This window comes from Thyridium curvatum (genome assembly GCF_004353045.1).
Source record: "Thyridium curvatum strain D216 chromosome Unknown NODE_5_length_802575_cov_81.998223, whole genome shotgun sequence".
NCBI classification, from domain to species: Eukaryota; Fungi; Ascomycota; class Sordariomycetes; order Thyridiales; family Thyridiaceae; genus Thyridium; species Thyridium curvatum.
The window spans coordinates 338,155-354,584 of record NW_022156760.1 but is presented as its reverse complement, the minus strand read 5'-3'; the positions used below and the strand labels follow the sequence as shown (position 1 = coordinate 354,584).

At 53.8% G+C, this 16,430-nt stretch overlaps 2 protein-coding genes across 2 annotated transcripts; both read left to right on the top strand.

Moving 5' to 3' along the window:
• Positions 1–12,496: 12,496 nt before the first annotated feature.
• E0L32_001333 (uncharacterized protein) lies at positions 12,497–12,796 on the top strand (the record flags this gene model as incomplete). Its single annotated transcript, XM_031135401.1, has 1 exon — positions 12,497–12,796. One exon carries the CDS (start codon positions 12,497–12,499, stop codon positions 12,794–12,796), a length of 300 nt encoding a protein of 99 aa, XP_030991847.1.
• A 2,191-nt stretch (positions 12,797–14,987) lies between these two features.
• E0L32_001332 (uncharacterized protein) lies at positions 14,988–16,202 on the top strand (the record flags this gene model as incomplete). Its single annotated transcript, XM_031135399.1, has 3 exons — positions 14,988–15,075; positions 15,209–15,289; positions 15,364–16,202. The coding sequence occupies 3 exons, from the start codon at positions 14,988–14,990 to the stop codon at positions 16,200–16,202; spliced, it is 1,008 nt and encodes a 335-aa protein (XP_030991846.1).
• Between the last annotated feature and the right edge of the window lie 228 nt (positions 16,203–16,430).

The following is a 16,430-nucleotide window of genomic DNA, read 5'->3' as shown; positions in this document are numbered from 1 at the left end:
GTAGTTTATCATTCTCATACGAAATAATACGTATACCTTTTTCTTCTTCTTTTTGCTTTCCCTTCGAGGGGCCCCCAAGTCCGAAACAAGTCCGACTTAGTATTCACATACTCTATATCATATCTAGAACATGGAACTCTTAAGTCGCACGGAGGAGCTACCCACTACACAGGGCTCGAGTTGATATGGAAAGAGCCGAACTTTGTTTGGGCCTCCTTTGAAGGCAGGTTTTAGAAGCGTACAGATTTCAAAGAGACATATAGTCTATCAATGTGCCGCAGGTCAGTATGTCTGGATTGAACTTTGGGTTAAATGCAATTTGGCATGTTGAAGCGCTGTGGAATGATTAGAAAAGCTTGCCGGATATCTGAAAATCCTTGCAGGACCGACTTAGTGACATGCATAATTAGTTGCGCATAGAGATATCGTGGTCTATCGAGCTGTACCCAGTATGTCGTGCCCCGAGATACTGTCGACCTTGTCTGGAACTAGTGCTGCATTCCACACTCTTGTTATTGAACTTCATGTTAACTATATCCACTCTTGACAACTTGAGGTTTCTGTAGCACTTGGGTATGAGAGACATATATAAATGTTGCAATTGCATCGTAGGAGTAGCAAGATCGTATACCTGGTTGCCAGAAAGTTGAATTTATATTAAAGAAATCATACAGCTACTCGACAATGATTCGTACTGATCTTACAAGAGTGACGACTCTTGATATTTGCTTCTGCCTCGCCTCCTGAGTTCCATTGGCTTGGTTCAAGCTGCTGGTACTCGACTTTGCTCGCCATCCTCCACGGCCAATTTTCTCAGCGACGGCAATGTACCAGTGACTTGAGATTGCCCAGGCAAAATTGTACTCGGCCACACAGAGAAAGCCGTTTGAACTCGCCCCAACCGGGTTGGGAAATGAACGATGGGTCAATGCGAAATTGTCCGCTACGACGCCTCCCTCCCTCTGTGGCCTTTCGAAGCGGGGAGCGCCGAGGACGTGCACCGTCGCAGCGAGTGCCGGATGCTCTGCAAAAGAAGCCGAAACAGCCAATCTCGAAACATTCTAGACCTCCACAACGGGCGGGCAAAGCCCGCCAGTTCGTTCGCCCCGACGCCTTGATCACTCACCCCTTGCCTTGCTCCACTCTCCGCAAAGGCAGCTAGCTCATCTGACGCGCGCGTGCACGAAAGCATTGCACTGCTGGCGTTTCAAGAGTGCAACGTCGGAAGGGGGGGGCTGGGCACAGACGTCAAAAGATGTGACCGGGGGGCATCCTTACAAGAACAAACAGGCCTGGTCCCCTCTCCACACCACCTTCACGTAGTTATCGGTCATCTGTATTTCGGAAAAGTCCTTCTTCCCTGGTGTCATCGAGGAGGAGAGATTGTTGCTTCCCATGATGGGAACCGGGGCGGGCTCAATACGACTTTAGAGCTGGCCAAGTGGCATTGGACGTCAAAGTTTAAGGGCCGGCCTGCATAGGTGGAGTGCAGAAGCGAGCAAAGGGGGGAAAAAAGCAAGCATTACCAGTACGTAGACAAGAGCCGCTGCACTCAGCAGCAACCCGAGCGTTGTACAACGCTAGTCTGCGTGATGTGGCCGTTTGTCACTGCTGATGCATGCGCCTTTGCACGTACGTTCGTAAGGAGTCTGACCAGGTGAGCAAGGCGAGGCGCCGCCCGGTGGCGTCCAGGCCCCTGGTCCTGCTCGTTTACCTTGACAGCACAGAGGGCGTTTGCCAACCGAATCTGCCGAGCTGGCGCTCGCTCATCGCCGCTGCGGCCGTTGAAGCTAGAGCGAAAACGAGTGCTCCGGCCACTCCAACGATGTAGCCACGGCCTGGACTGCAACCCGCATCAGGACACCTACAAATAGTCAGCTTGATAGCGCACGGCGAGGACAGCAGGTACGTCCAGAAAAGAAACCTGTTCAAAGTCGGTAAACCCCATTGACGAGCACTGCTACCCGTTGGTGCCTAGTAGTCTCTGCTCAACCGAGATGGCGATGGCTACTGCCCGCCGCATGCGACCCTGTCTGCGGCCCACGGCGGGACGAGAAGGATGGGGCGCACGTACATGATGTGCCGTATCCAGGTAAAAGTTCCTGGCCACTCGCAAACAGCCGTTCGATTCGGACAAGATAACTAGAGGGTTCGCCAGAAAGGTGCAGTACGCCGAAGCTGCAATCTCGCTCCACGGCGCTCTTTACTGGACGACGTGGCACAGGGCTTGCAGAAGGGTTGACCTCGAGAGAGAGTGTGATAGGTCACTGGCAGACCGGGGCCCGGATCGATCGGTGACTAAAAGCCCCCCCGGTTTACGGAAGATGAACCGAGCTTACCTGGCACCCTTGCAAGCCTGCCAATTCAAGCAGCCACTGCCCTGATCGCTGCACGCAGTCTCTCACAAGCTCGGCCAGAGGGCAATCTTGACCTGTTGTGCAACGCCAGCTTCTTCGAGGGATCCAACTGCTGGCCCTCGTCTTACCATGCAGCGGACGCTATCTGTCTCGACAAAGGCCTCAGGTCAGCCGGCGCGAGAGCGGGGACTCACTCGTCTCCTCGTTTATGATATTTTGGTGGTGCGGTATCAGAGGACTTGTGATGAGTGTGCTCAGGCATCGCGTTGTTCTCCGCATCAGAGCTTTCCCCTTCCCCCTCACCTGAGATAACCTCACACCCCTGTGCTGATTATTGCTGATCCCTGTTCTTCCAAGAGAACATGCGAGGCCCTTCTCTGCTACCTACTTGCCACCACATGACTGCAGCCCGTCAGCTGATCAATATGTCCTCCTGTTCTTGTGATCTCGTATGTGCTCGCAATGGCCCCCACTTGTCCAATCTACACTTCATACCTTTGCTTGAACTCTTCGTCACCGAGAAACGCGTTCGAATGTGGGCTAACAATATAACAGTTCGCCCCGTGCGGAGAAAGGCAGGCAAAGGAGGGAAGGAGAAAAAACAAAACGAGGGCACGCAGACGACGTGCCATGCTGCACACGCTGCAGGTCGCCCGGGGGGGGGGGGGGGGGGGGGGGCCTTCCAGCCAGCAAGCAAGCAAGAAATGTCTGCAAGAGCAGGGAACAGGGGACTTTGCTGTTCGCTCCAGCAAATTCAACGAGCCGCCGTTACATCGCGCACGACGAGCTGCGCCGTCCCAATCAGGACCCGACAGATCCCTGCAACCGCCAGTCGAAACTTGTCCATCTGACACCTCTTCTCAAGCCCAAAAAAAGAAAAGGCCTCTGAACCAGTGGCGGCTCTAGACTGCTCCGGACACGGCTCAAGGTTCCAGATTCTGTCGCGATACTCGTACTTGTAATATCCATGGGGATAATTATGCTCTCCTGTCGGAGTTTAGCCCAGAAAGGGCGAAGGGCTCTTCTATTCACACTCCCTGCTGGAGGCATTATCCCGACAGGTGCAAGATCGCAATCTCTCCTCGACGGCGAGCGGGGTCTGCCAAAACGGGCTGTTCAATGAAGTACCTACTTGTAGTGAACACAAGAGTCAGGATCAAGGATCCAACCCGATCGTGGAGTCTGAACGGTAATTGTACTTGTGCTCTCTAGTCGAGTCCAACGGGCATGAGAACCAAGATTATGGCCGATAAGGTTCTGGTTCTTCGTCCCGTCATTCCCGTGCTCAGTACCCCACGAGATTGCCAGTCTTGCCAAGATTGGGCGCCCGAATGTGGAACTGCTCATTTCCCCGCCTCCTTCATTTCGCCTCGAAGCCAACGCTCTGAGGAGCCTGAGACGAGAAACAAAGGACGCTTGGACCACTCCCTCAAGAAGTATGAGCTGCTCGTGTTTCAGTTGAGATGGTTCGTAGTTCTCGAATCGAATGGTTTGCAGGATGCCCATTCAAGATTGATTTGAGCTGATCTGTTCAGCCGCACGAGGCTCCGGAGCGCAAGGCTTTCTTTGACACTGGCAGTCTCAATGTAACAGCAAAAGACAACCTCATGACGGCAGGGTAAGTAGCAAGAGAGTTGAAAGTGTATCCAAGAGTTTCAATCATGGCCAAAGTCTCAATCGGGACGTTTTCATGTTGTTATAAGCCATGGAATTTAGTTTCAGTCATTGGTATTGAGAGTGTTTTCATTCGAACCACCATCGTCTTTTTGTATAGCAATGACGGCACTCTCTTCTATATATGAAAATATCTCACACATGAAGTCCGTTAACATGTCTGTAATTTATTGCAGTGAACTAACCAAAAGCCATGTACTGTTGTTATCAAAGCTATCTATTTCTCGTGCCTATTCGAACAGCCCGCCTTCTTGCAGACTTCACTCAATGGTGTGGAGACCAAAATAGTTGACGACTCAAACATTCCACTTTGTTCGCTTGACTGGCATCCGGTTTTCGGCCGAGTGATGCATCTCTGAGACACTCCATCCTCTCAGATTTGGCCAAGGGCACCGCGTTATGAAGCCAAGTAGCCAATGGGCCCAGCCGTTTTCCGGCCCAGAAGTGGTCTTTCTGCGAGTCTGTTATACCGGCCCCCAGCCTATATCTGGCCGGAAATGGAAAAGAAAAAACCGACTCCTCCCACGTCTCTGCCCAACAGCAGCCGGCCCGCCCGCATGAGGCCCTCCGGTCGCTGAAAACGGGAAAATGAGGCACATGGTGCTCCGAGTTTTGCTGTCCGTTGTCGTCTGTAGCATCGCTCCCGGCGCCTCGAGGCAGCACGGTGCAACCGGCAAGAGGGCAGGGTCCTACGCTATGCAGGCATGAGACCGTATACGGTCTTGTTTTGCATAGCAAGGCGTGTATTTATACGGATTTGTCATAGATCTATATCGATAGATGCTCGAAGATGTCATGTATTGCCGTGAAGGGCCAAGGTATGCATCATGTTCAGAGAGTTTCAATGGCCGTTTAGATCTGGTTCAGGTCCATCGGGAACTCCCGCAGTAACCCGTCAGTACCGGGTATCAGACAGCCATTGCAGGACTATAGAATGGCACCTGTAGCAACCCGATGTCCCAGAACCAGAGATCAAGATGCCGTTCCGCTACACGGACCAGCCCCTCAGCGAAGGTGCAGTAGAATTCTGTCAAAGGGTTTCCCGAATTCGTGCTTTTGGCAGAGCAGCCAGCAGGCACAAAAGAGGAAAGCCGCTGAGTAGGAGCTGACAGAGGTATCGGTACCAGACTCCAGCCATGCCCACAAGCGGCCGGTGACCCGCTTGCACCACACAACGGATCCCTCTGGAGCTGGCTGGCAGGCTCTACCGCTTTCCCGCCGCCGCCCCTCCTCAACTCTATGTCATGGAGGAGCATCTTTCCTGGTCTTACAGCACAGTGCTCCTCATCCGGAGGGGCACAACTTGGAATGCGATCGTCGTTTCGCTACCAGCTTGGAAAACCGTCAATTTCTACACCGGCGGCACCTCACTTCTACGATGGGGTAAAAGAAGACGATCAGGTCTTGAGGGGAAACACCGGCCGCTGAAAGCTGCGCGTTGACGCTCCTTAGGGGCAACGTTCGGCGAATCAGACCAGTCGACTAGGCACCAATTCATGAATGTCTGGAACAAAAGTTCCTTCTGCATGGCGTGTTGCCCACAGGAGGATACTCTCGTAAATCATCGTCCATGTTGGAAGTATCTTTAGGTTCGGGCGATATACCAAAGTGGTCTGATGGTGGGTGTGACAGTTGCGTGGCCTCCAGCCCATACGGCCGTGACAGTGACCGACCGCCAAACGCCCGGAACACCCGCCATTCTTTCGCACGTCATGAACCAGTGCGCTGTGCAGAGAGATAGCACGGCTTGAGACCACCGTACTGTTTCCAGGACCTGTATGTTGTAGAAACGGGAGAAAACGACGATGAAGCGACCTGGACAGCCGGGCACGGTAGCTACCCATGTAGATGGGAGAAGGCTGGGCAAGAGAAAGAGCACACCGTGTGCTCCCAGGCGCCAGGAACCGGCTCTGGATAGGTGCCCCTCGCCTAGGAGAAGCGAACCAAACACTACATGCGCGCCCCCGGGGTTCTTTTTCCTGGGTTTGGCTTCAGCATTCTGACGTCGAGGAAACGCGTCAGACCAGCGCCATCCCGAGCAGCAGCAGCAGCAGCAGCTAAAGCCGGATCGGGTATGCACCAGCGGGACGCCATATAGTGCCAACCACACCTCTGCCGACCAAGGAATGGCACTGGATAAGGCCAAGGATTATGCAGGACGATAGGTCATAGGTGAAAGAGCGGGAGGGAGAGGTAGGTGGTGGGGATGCAGAGGTAACGTTGTGCACCTCGCGCTTGATGTGTAACTTTCGACCATCGTGTAGTCTCTCGTTGGCCTCCATAAGATAGCAACGGGATGGAAAGTGAGCAGAAATCAGAAATGACAAAAGGCGCAAAGAGCTATAGTCATCCAGCTATACTCGCAATGGAGAATGATTTGTATGTATCATGAAACAAGAGAGGCCTTGGCAAAGAAAACAGAACAACTCACTCACCCGCAATGGGAGATAGACGACCGTAGACGCCAGTCGGTTCAACGAACTGTTCGTCCGCTCTTGGCCCTGGACATCGAGCTTGGGTAGTGTAACGCAAGTACCGACTAGCCTTCTGCTATGAGCATGCTGGCATTGGTATGCAAAGGGCCTGAATGGTAGAAAGAATATCACACTCGCGGAGCATACGCATGTACAGCCTCAACTTACATGGGTACCTAGCTGCCACGGTCTCGATAACGCTGACAAGCACAACAACGAGGCTGAACCTCCCCAAGAGCGAGATGCATTCATGATATATCTTGACACAAGTTAGAATGTAAGACGACTGTATGCTTTACTGGACTAAGATTCGTGATTGTCACAGAGATGATCGCTTGCGATGACTCCCGTGGAGATCATCCTTGCCTGGAGTGCACACATGGAGAAGATAGAGAGGAGAACGGCCAAATCCAGGCCAAGCGAACCACTGTATGCCTCAAGTTGCCTCATTTTAGAGCTCCTCTCCACAGGACACGATTATGCGCGTGCCTGTCGTCGATGTCAACGCAATGCATGGAGTTCGGATGAGGCCAGGCCATGGCACTGCAAGTGAGCAGGGGCGAGCGAGTCCTCGTGAGGACTCGAATCAACCCCCTTTCTAACCACGCCATGCTCACAGAAGCTTTATGCGCCTTTCGCTAATCGAAAGATGATGCTGATACACAATCCATAAGCCAACTCATCAGCCATCGATAATTGCAATCGTCGGAGCTGTAATTAGAACTGCCTGTCTCGGACCCCTGCTACAGACCCAGCTCGAACATGGCAGGCTTCTAGAAGGGGTCAAAGCGCGCCGAAGGCATGAAAATCCACCACCAGGATTGATCCAGCTGTCATCCCGCCTAGGATATTAGCAGGTTTCAGATTCAATGAGCCCATCGTAGGACGGGATCCTCTGATTCGGCAGACTGAGTGCTGCCCAGCGAGGCAGCCCATTTAAGACGGCTACGAGATTCATGCCGCACTTCACCTCCATCAGGCACGCCAGGTCCTGCCAGGACTTTCCGGGCCCCGTGCCGTTGAAGAAGCAGGTGGTGAGATGAGGGGCATGAACCGGGAAAACGTGTGCAGCACGCGGCACGGCTGGGCCAACAAATGCGACAAATGGGAAGCCGGCAAGGTGCAAGTAGGTCGGATAAGTGAGACATCGTGGATGAGCAGTGGCATGTTGGCTTGCTTGTACTCACTCACCCGAGGGAGGATCGCGGGCTGATGAATGTCTGTTCTGGAAGGTGGTGTGTCGTTCGTTCCTGAATAGGTCTGAGATCACCGTCAGGAACGTTATGACTACGAGATGGTTCACAGCGGCTTGGTAACACGATCGGCGTGCTTTGGTCATCTTCATCGACTAGTCCATCCTATCGCCACAAGACCTGTCAACTAATCAGCCAAAAGAGGCGATGCATTCTTGTGACGGAGGGAGCCGAGGTTGAAGGCGAGATTCTGGGCCCTCGCTGGCACGAAGTTAGCCCAAGAATAGTTCTTGTTTCCTGCTACTTGAAACAAACGAGTATGTCCAGACATTTGGCACAGAATCATTGCCAGCAACGTTGTGCAGACAGCCAACGCGAAGCGGAATTGGACAAGTCCGCACATGCATTGAGACTTGAAATCTGCCAAGTGGCGGAATGTGGAGTCTCTGATGTTGGGATATCTACTTCGTAGAAATGACACGAACATGGCAAGGATGCATGACCAAGGACAAGGTCCAGCCAGGTCTGAACGCATCTTCTGCAAGCCGCAGGGTGTGGCGGAACTCCCCACACCCAAACTCAAGACGCTTTAGCGGAGCCATTGGCAGAGGCGGGGTTTACTTTGCTTGGAGCAAGTCAAAGACGAGAACATCATTTTCAAAAAGAATTTGGAAACCAAAACGGGAATGTCCGGACTGAGAAGGTGATAGCACATGATGAGCTCGGACGAGAGCAGCATAGTCTCCAAAAACCAGCGTGGTTTAGTGTGCCTGAGTGGGTGAGCGTGAAGCTCATGCCGCCATGTGAAATCGTGGCAACAGGGAAAGTGACCCATGGCACACCTGCACGGCTGAATGAGCCGGTCTGTGCATATGCATCAACATTTATGAACTACAGCACTTGCTCGCCATGTGTCTCTGTAACGCTCTCGATCGTGTGAAGGTGTGCAGTGTGGCATGGAACACCGGGTGTGGGTGTAGGGAGGGCGTGAGAGCATCGAGAATGCACAATGCACATGCAATATGCAGTGAGCTGTGTGGGAGAAACCAATCCAGCATAGCCTTTTCCTCCCTTCTTCCCATGCCAGTCCAAGAACGGAAGTGCATTTTTCGGCCAACGACAGCAAATTGACCCGTTTGGGTTGCTGGCGTCATAGAGCGTCGCATTGCTTGCCCCAAGACACGCTCGATCTGGAGTCTTGAATAAGCAATGTCAGCGCTCCGTCATCAGTTCGTCTGCCCGCCACTTTGTTGACTGGATCAAAAGTCTGGCAGGTTAATTGCTTGCATAAGCCCAGCGAGTAGGGCCACTTGCTTTGTATTGCAGATAACAGACCACTTGGGAACCGGGTTATGCAATTTGAGGGATTCTGTTCGCCTGTACAAGGGTTATCGAGTGGATGTGGGCAGCACTTGGGATGAACCGACCCAAAGCGAGCATTGCATTGCCATTCTCGACCGTGCCTTTGAGTCGGCTTTAGGGCTGCCGAGACTGCTCGGCGAACGTTTGCACACAGCTGCAGAGATAGACGGAGGGTAAGAAGCCCTTAATTTCATCCATCGCTGTAAATGCCGGGAAAATGTGGCATCGTCGTGATGTTAAAGAGAGCAAAAATCAAATACAAATATCTGGTGCTGCTACACGGGGTGGTTTGATCGGAGTGTGCGCGGAGACGACGATCAGAACCGCTTCTTGGCTACCCACGAAGGCAACAGGGATATCAAACATAACCGCCATGTTAGCCGGCCTGGAGATGCAAAGTTGTGGCCTTCTAGAAAATTCGAGACCAGGTATGGCCACTGGAAGTGTCGTACCCCCAGGGTGCTTCCCGCAGATCAGCCACGATCTCGGAGACCAGACGGCTAAGGTTTGGACGAGTTTGAGGGTTGACCAGGGGCGTCAATGGACGGCATGACCTTGAGAAACTCTGAGTACATCGCACAGGATTTGTCCTAGACTCGAAGATTCATTCCGCAAAATCATGCTGCAAGACGTGGCCGTGAAAGATGCTCAACACTGGAGGCGTCAGCTTCGGGAAACCACATTCTGCCTGCTCAAGTCGATCTTGACAGCTGAGGTGCAGTGGCGTGCTAGCCGCCGGTGAGACTGCGCAAGAGAAGAATTCATGGAGCGTGAAACAAGTTGGCGCCAGACTCGCCCCGGGATGGACAAAGATAGAAGGCCTGCCTCTGTCCCGAGATTCGCTTTGTCTGGTCGTTGAAACAAGATGAATCAAATTGTCGCACCAGGGCTCTTTTCGGTTTCCCTTTTGGTATCTGCGCTGGTGGCAGGTGGGCCAGAGGCTCCCCGATTGGGAAGGGACAGACCCGGTTGTGGTGCGGCAGGCGAGACCAGACAGGTGACAGCGTGACAGGGTGCCTGTGCGACTCTGAGGGTGTGTGGTCAGCGCCAGCTAGCCCCGCCTAGAAATTGCCAGGTACGCCCTATGAGTGCGGGCTGAAGAGAACCTCAGGAGGGTGTTTTAGGCCTCTTGCTCCAGATTTCCAGGCATGTTAGTGAGCATGGGTCACGTCCGTCTTGCAGGTTGTGGGGAAAGAAACCGATCTAGAATTGAGCCCTCTCCCCAGCGCATCAACAGATTTGCGAACCGAACTCTCGCATGAGGTCCTATGTCTCGTCTCTTGACCCAATGATATCATACGGTGCGTAGTGGGGGACTCTCCTGTCTGCACACAGGGCATCGCCAGGATTCGCTCGCTTCGTCATGCGAGTGCTGCCTCGGAGCCATGACTGAAATTGCTCCTTCACTTATCAGGAAACGGCACGACGTAGAACTGGATTTTGCCATGTCTGAGCGCAATAGCAGTGTCGCCTCTGGGCGTGTGAAAGAGGGACGCCAGGTGACTGTCAGCGTCTGTCAGCGTTATGTCATGGCTGCTGATCCAAACCAGGAACAGGGTTAATGAACGGCCTGCGCCATCCCAGCCTTGATCTGCTGGGCCGCTCCCATTCTAGAACGACTGCGTAGGGCCGCTCTGCCGACAGCAGGTCCTTCTCCAGCTCGGAGCTTCTCCAACAACCCCTGGGTCGGAACATGCCTGTCAGCCAGTGCGACAATGCTGGACCATGACGGCAGTGTGAAACTGGGGAAGGGATGATGGAAGCTTTCGAAGATCTCGAGGACGCGCACACAAAGCTTCGATGCTACGGGGAATGATCAAGGTCCGGCCCTAGCATCCTCAATCGAAAACCCCACTGCCTCCATGATTATCACTCATACCTGGGATGTGCAAATGGCGCATAACGTCGCTTCTCGCTCTTGTGTGTCTGATCTCCTCAAGCTTAGTTCTGCCGAAACTCCAGGTTCGCGTTTTTTTTGTCAGCACCACACCACAGCAGACGCCGTGGTATACGGGGTGGGAATAGCAAGTTATCAGCCCATCGAGCCTTTTCTCGAAATCTAGACTGCGTAGGACTGCTCTTGGGAGTTGAGGACTCCTGTCGACGGAGACCCTCCGGCCGATGGGCTGACAGGACGAGCGAGCTGCCAATTTGCAGGCATAATCCGTCCTTTCCTGGAGCTGGACCCCAAGGGACTATTTCCAGTAGCAGATCTGTCTTAATTGCCAGGTCGTATCGGCCCTACCTCAGGATGTGAACAATGGGCACCGACCCCGGTATTAGCTTCATTTATGGAAATAAATTGGCACACGCCATATGGCCTTGACCGCGACACAGAAGCGGATGTTGATATGGCAGTCCCTTAAAAATGGCTTCCCCAAAACCAACATGCAGACTTGTTGACACGGTGCGAACTCATCTTGGAGGCCATCAGGACCGCGTGGTCGAAAGGATGGGCGACATGAGGTGCATTAGCGGCGTGGCAATTGCTGTACCTGAAAATCGGCCATGTGGACGCACGAACACCCATGAACTATGTGTGTGTGCGTGTGTGCATGTGTGCATGTGCGAGTGTGTCTGGAGCCTTTTGACGTCCCCTTACACGTCTGGGTGGCGGGGCCCCTGGCGTGAAAGTCGCTTCGCAGGCCACGGCCGTGGTCTTGCTGCCAACGACGAGGCTTCACGAATGGCCATGAAAAAGTTGGGGTGATCTGCTCTGTGGTCCATCTGTTCCCAGACCACTCCAGTCCCGCGCTCGGGCGGATCTGATTCTGAGGGATTTTCACTGTTGCTCCTAGAGATCAGATCCTTACCATCGTAGATTCGTAGTGGCTTGCCGACCTGTGATCTACTATCTTGATCCTTGGCTGAGCTAGGTGGAAAAAACTACCACTACGGAGTAGGTAGGTTAAAGAGGCATCATGACTTGATGTCCTTGGATGCGGTCCTCGCTCGGCCTCACGACCGTTAGCGCGCCCCGCCCACGACGACATCGATGAAGCATGATGAATCTCGCCTGGACGTCCATTCGAGGTATGGCTTGATTCGGAGATTTGTGCAAGAAATTGGAGGGTGCATCGGCAGCGCGAGCGTGGAGAAGCCGTCTTCAGGAAGCTTGCCGTCTCAACATTCAGGTCGAATGCCAAGAACAAAATCCCCGGAGTGCCATTCCCGTCCTGCTTCTTCCCAGGGACTGCCTACCACACAGTACCATCTCCAGAAATGCTGTCAACCTTTGTTCCCTTCCCCGCCATCCCATCATCTCCAGCCAGCCGGCCAGCAATTGCGGGTGGCGGATGACGGATGGCCTGACCCGGGATATGTCCGTTGCCGGGTTTCAAAACCAAACCTGGGCGGCTTGGGGTTGTTCACACGTATATCCAGATCAGACGAAAAGAGCGCCGCGCACCGGCCACACCTTGCACAAAACCAAAGCATGAATGCGAGTGCTGTAAGATCAGACGCTTTCGGCACCGCCGTTTATGCTGTTGTCGAAGTGGCACCCCGCACAGACGGATGGGGTCCGGAGAGAATGCAGGAGGAGGATTCCCTCACACCCAAGATGCCAGACAGAGGATCTACTCAGCATCTTGTCGCTGGCGTGACCAAGGAGATGGAGATGAAGGGAAAAAGAAGCGGCCAGGTACCTCGAGCTTGCAAGTCGGTATCTGAGAGCGGGATGATGGGCCCAGGAGCCAAGACCTTTGACCCTGGTCATACATGGAAGCCTTTCTAGACGGAAGCCCTTAGCACCGTTGCCCATGAAACCCTGCCAGGTCGAAAAAGTACCTACTGGAGGTACCTTTGACAAGATTTAGTCCTTCTCTCGCTCTGTCTTTTGGTCTCTCCTACACAATTTCCTTTGGCGATCCTCGGCTTCTAGGCATTGATTCTTTGCCTTTCATTCCCCAACAACAACAGGAAAATAAGAAGGAAAAAAAAGCAGCACCAAACGTTCAAGGTCCTTCAAAGTCGCCTGACCGGGCTGCTGTCTGTAGGGCCAGGCAAGTGCGTAGCAGCTGTCAAAATCTTGGTTCGTCTCGGAAGGCCGCCGGAAGTACAGGTACCCTGGACCGCATCCCGCTCCATTTAGCCAGACAAGCGCACCCTGGTCCTTGAAAGTGCCGGCTACCACCAGCCTTTCGACATGATTGTCACCGCCGCCGCCGCCGCCACTGGTGCCAGAACGCCTCTCCCACCACCCAACCCATTTGCGAGCTGTTCGTCTCAAGCCTCCTGCTGGCAGGCTGACCCGCTCCCCATCGATCGTAAACCAGGCCAGCTGGTTCTCGGTTACGCAGAAGACATGTCAATACCCTGCCTCATGCAAGCCCTCAGCGGCTCACCTGGCGGACGGTCTTTATTTTAAGCACTTGAGCAAACAACAGAAAGCAGGAAGAGCGGCAGCAGCAAATCGAGGGTGCCTCTTTCCCCATCACCTCTCAATTGGATGTTCCTGCCCTCGTAAGATTGGGTTGTTCTTGTAGAGGAGAAAAGCCCATCTCATCCTGGTGGGTACTAGCAGCTCTGGCCGGCTTGGACCAAGCTCCCTCCTCCCCTTGTCCATCGCCTTCTTCTTCTCTTTGTTCTCTGTTTTACTCTTATTCTCGCTCTAGCCTGCTTTACCCACCCTACCCTGTCTGCATCGAGGTTTGGTACTTCCGATCCATACAGATACAGGGGTGCAAGGGGTTGTGCCGCTCCAGAATTGTAATCTACGAAGCCGGACACCCTACCTACTTCGAACCTTTGCGTACCTTAGTAGGTGGCTACCTACCCTGGTGTGGGCTCTGCCGGAGGAGCCTTTCCCAGGCCACGGCCGAAGGACCCTTGCGCAATGGGGGAGTCCAGCAGCTCCTTGTTCATGCCTGGGATGCAGATGCTCGAGCCTATGGGGACACACCCCCCCTCCCCCGGTCACAGCAAGACATCATCGTTCACCAAGGCCGCTCCCGACTGGCTACTGCTTGTCAATCATATCAGAATCCCTCCAGTCTTATTATCGCTGGCTGTTGCTTGTCCATTGCGACTCTCTGACCTTCCTTTCCTCTGCCATTACTTTGTCGTTAACAGGCACTTATAAGCTATCGTTTTCCCACTCGTTCCCCTCCTCCCATCCCATCTCGAACTCGTGTGACCGGTCCCAGGATATCTTGCTGCTCAACTCGGACCACACCTTGCGGATTTCGTCATCGGGCGCATCGGACGTGGACAGTGTTATCAGTATCTCTCGGAGCATCGAACTACTCGCCGCCACTTCTCCCAGTGTGTGAGCGGCTTCGTCACTATCTTCTCTCTGCCCCTCAGCCACCGACCATATGACCAGTCACCCTGCATCCATCATCCCGAACTCTTTGCTTCGCCATCCGAAGCCAAACCACGGTTCCTGAGAAACTTAAAATTGGACCACCTGCGTGCGCTGCGGCTCTGGGAGGAAGCAGTACCCACGCCAGCCGGAGCTAGAGATCTCGGGGCCGTCCTTGGAGAAGGTCTCCGAATGGTCTGGCTGCCAAAACAACCCACGCGAATTTGACGCATCAAGGCGTCTTAGACACCTAGAGATCTAGCGCACAGCCTGACGCAGACTCACGCTTCGGAGCAGCTTTCTCTTGGCGGATACGAAAGAGTCAGCCGCCTCGAGAGCATTTGGCAGCCCAAAATCTTCTCAAAACAGCCTCGGTACGCACTGTCGAGGACGTGGCCAAAAGCCATCCATTTTGCCATACGGAAGAGGCTATCTCTCGACCTCGGATCCTCAAATGTGTTCCCTTTCTTCGCTACCATTCAAAAATCCGACAGCCAACCACAGGCTCAACTTCATCACGAACAGCCCCAGACTCAACTTGGATACTGACAGCTACAGATTCAACTTCAAGACCACCACCAAAAACAGACTCAACCTCAACACGGACAACGACAGACTAAACATGTTGCACGATCCGAATGAGGATGACTACACCCTCCACGTCCGACAGCAGCCCCTCACGGCCAGGGTCGTGGTGGGCAAGGACAAAGGTGAGAGTTCAAAACGACGGGAACATCTTTTCTTTCCGACTTTTCTTTTTCTTTTCTCTCCATGCCAGCCCCTCCCTCTGTTTCTTGTCATCGCTGTCAAGGCAAGGACAAACTGACATTGCTTTCGATGCAGACCGGAAGCCCGTCGATCCTCCACCTATCATCCAACTCGAAGTCAGCACCAGAAAGGATCCTGCCCAGCACTTTCTTCAAAGTCAGTCCATCTCAGCTGAACCTAACCTATGGCGGAAAATGGGCCCAGCGTCTCTGACACACTGATCGCCACAGGTCCCTACTACTTCATGTCGTGCGCTCTGGTGCCTGTCGAGGGCGGTCCCGATCCAAAGCCCAACCCTCTCGTGGGAACTATTGTCTCCTCTCTGCACCGCCTCAAGGACACCAACAACCAAGACGGCGGCTTCTTCGTCTTTGGCGATCTGAGCGTCAAGAATGAGGGCACGTTCCGACTCCGTTTTACCCTCTTCCAGATGCAGAACAACGAGTGCCTTCAGATCACCAGCATAACCTCTAATCCGTTCGCGGTCCATACCGGCAAAAACTTCCCCGGCATGTCAGAATCAACATTCCTCACCCGGTCCTTCAGCGACCAGGGCGTGCGGCTACGGCTGCGCAAGGACTCGCGCAGCATGACGACCCGGAAACGAAACGCCCAGTCTGCCGACCTCTCGCGGGCAACAGAGCGCAGGAGCTCTGAGCCCAAGGACACTTCTTCTCTCCAGGCTGCAACCTACTCGCCGCTGGGAGCTCGGCAGACCAATGGGCAGCAAAGCCCCGCTGACTACTACACCGGAGCCCAGGCCTATCCTGACTATGGCGAGACCCCGCAGAAGCGACAGCGGACGACGACGACGACGACGGCCGACCCTGGCCACAGTAGCAACATCTATACAGGATATAGCCTGCCCCAGTATGACGCTAGGAACTACACTGGCCTCCAGCCGAGCTACTCAAGCACGTCCATCCCGCAGAACATAGCCCTGACGATGCCCCCGAGCTCGGGCTCGCCGTACCTGCAAGCGGGCCCCTCTGCAGGATTCATGTATTCGACTGGCTGGCCTGACCCTGCAGAAGAGCAGAGGAGGGGATGGGGAACTGAGCGGAGTTGAGGAGCAATCTGCACTCCTATTTTCTTAGTACGACTTGAAATGCTGGTTGACTTCCTTGCTTGGTTAAGACCCGGCACTCTTATTCATGTTCGCACCTTGACTTCTTGGTGGCGTCCTTTGCTGAGGACGAGACTCTTCATCTTGTTTTCTCGTCTCGGCGACTTGCTGACGGATGTCATTGACTGCTTTTCTTCTCTTCTTCTTCTACTACCTCCATTCTTCAATGCT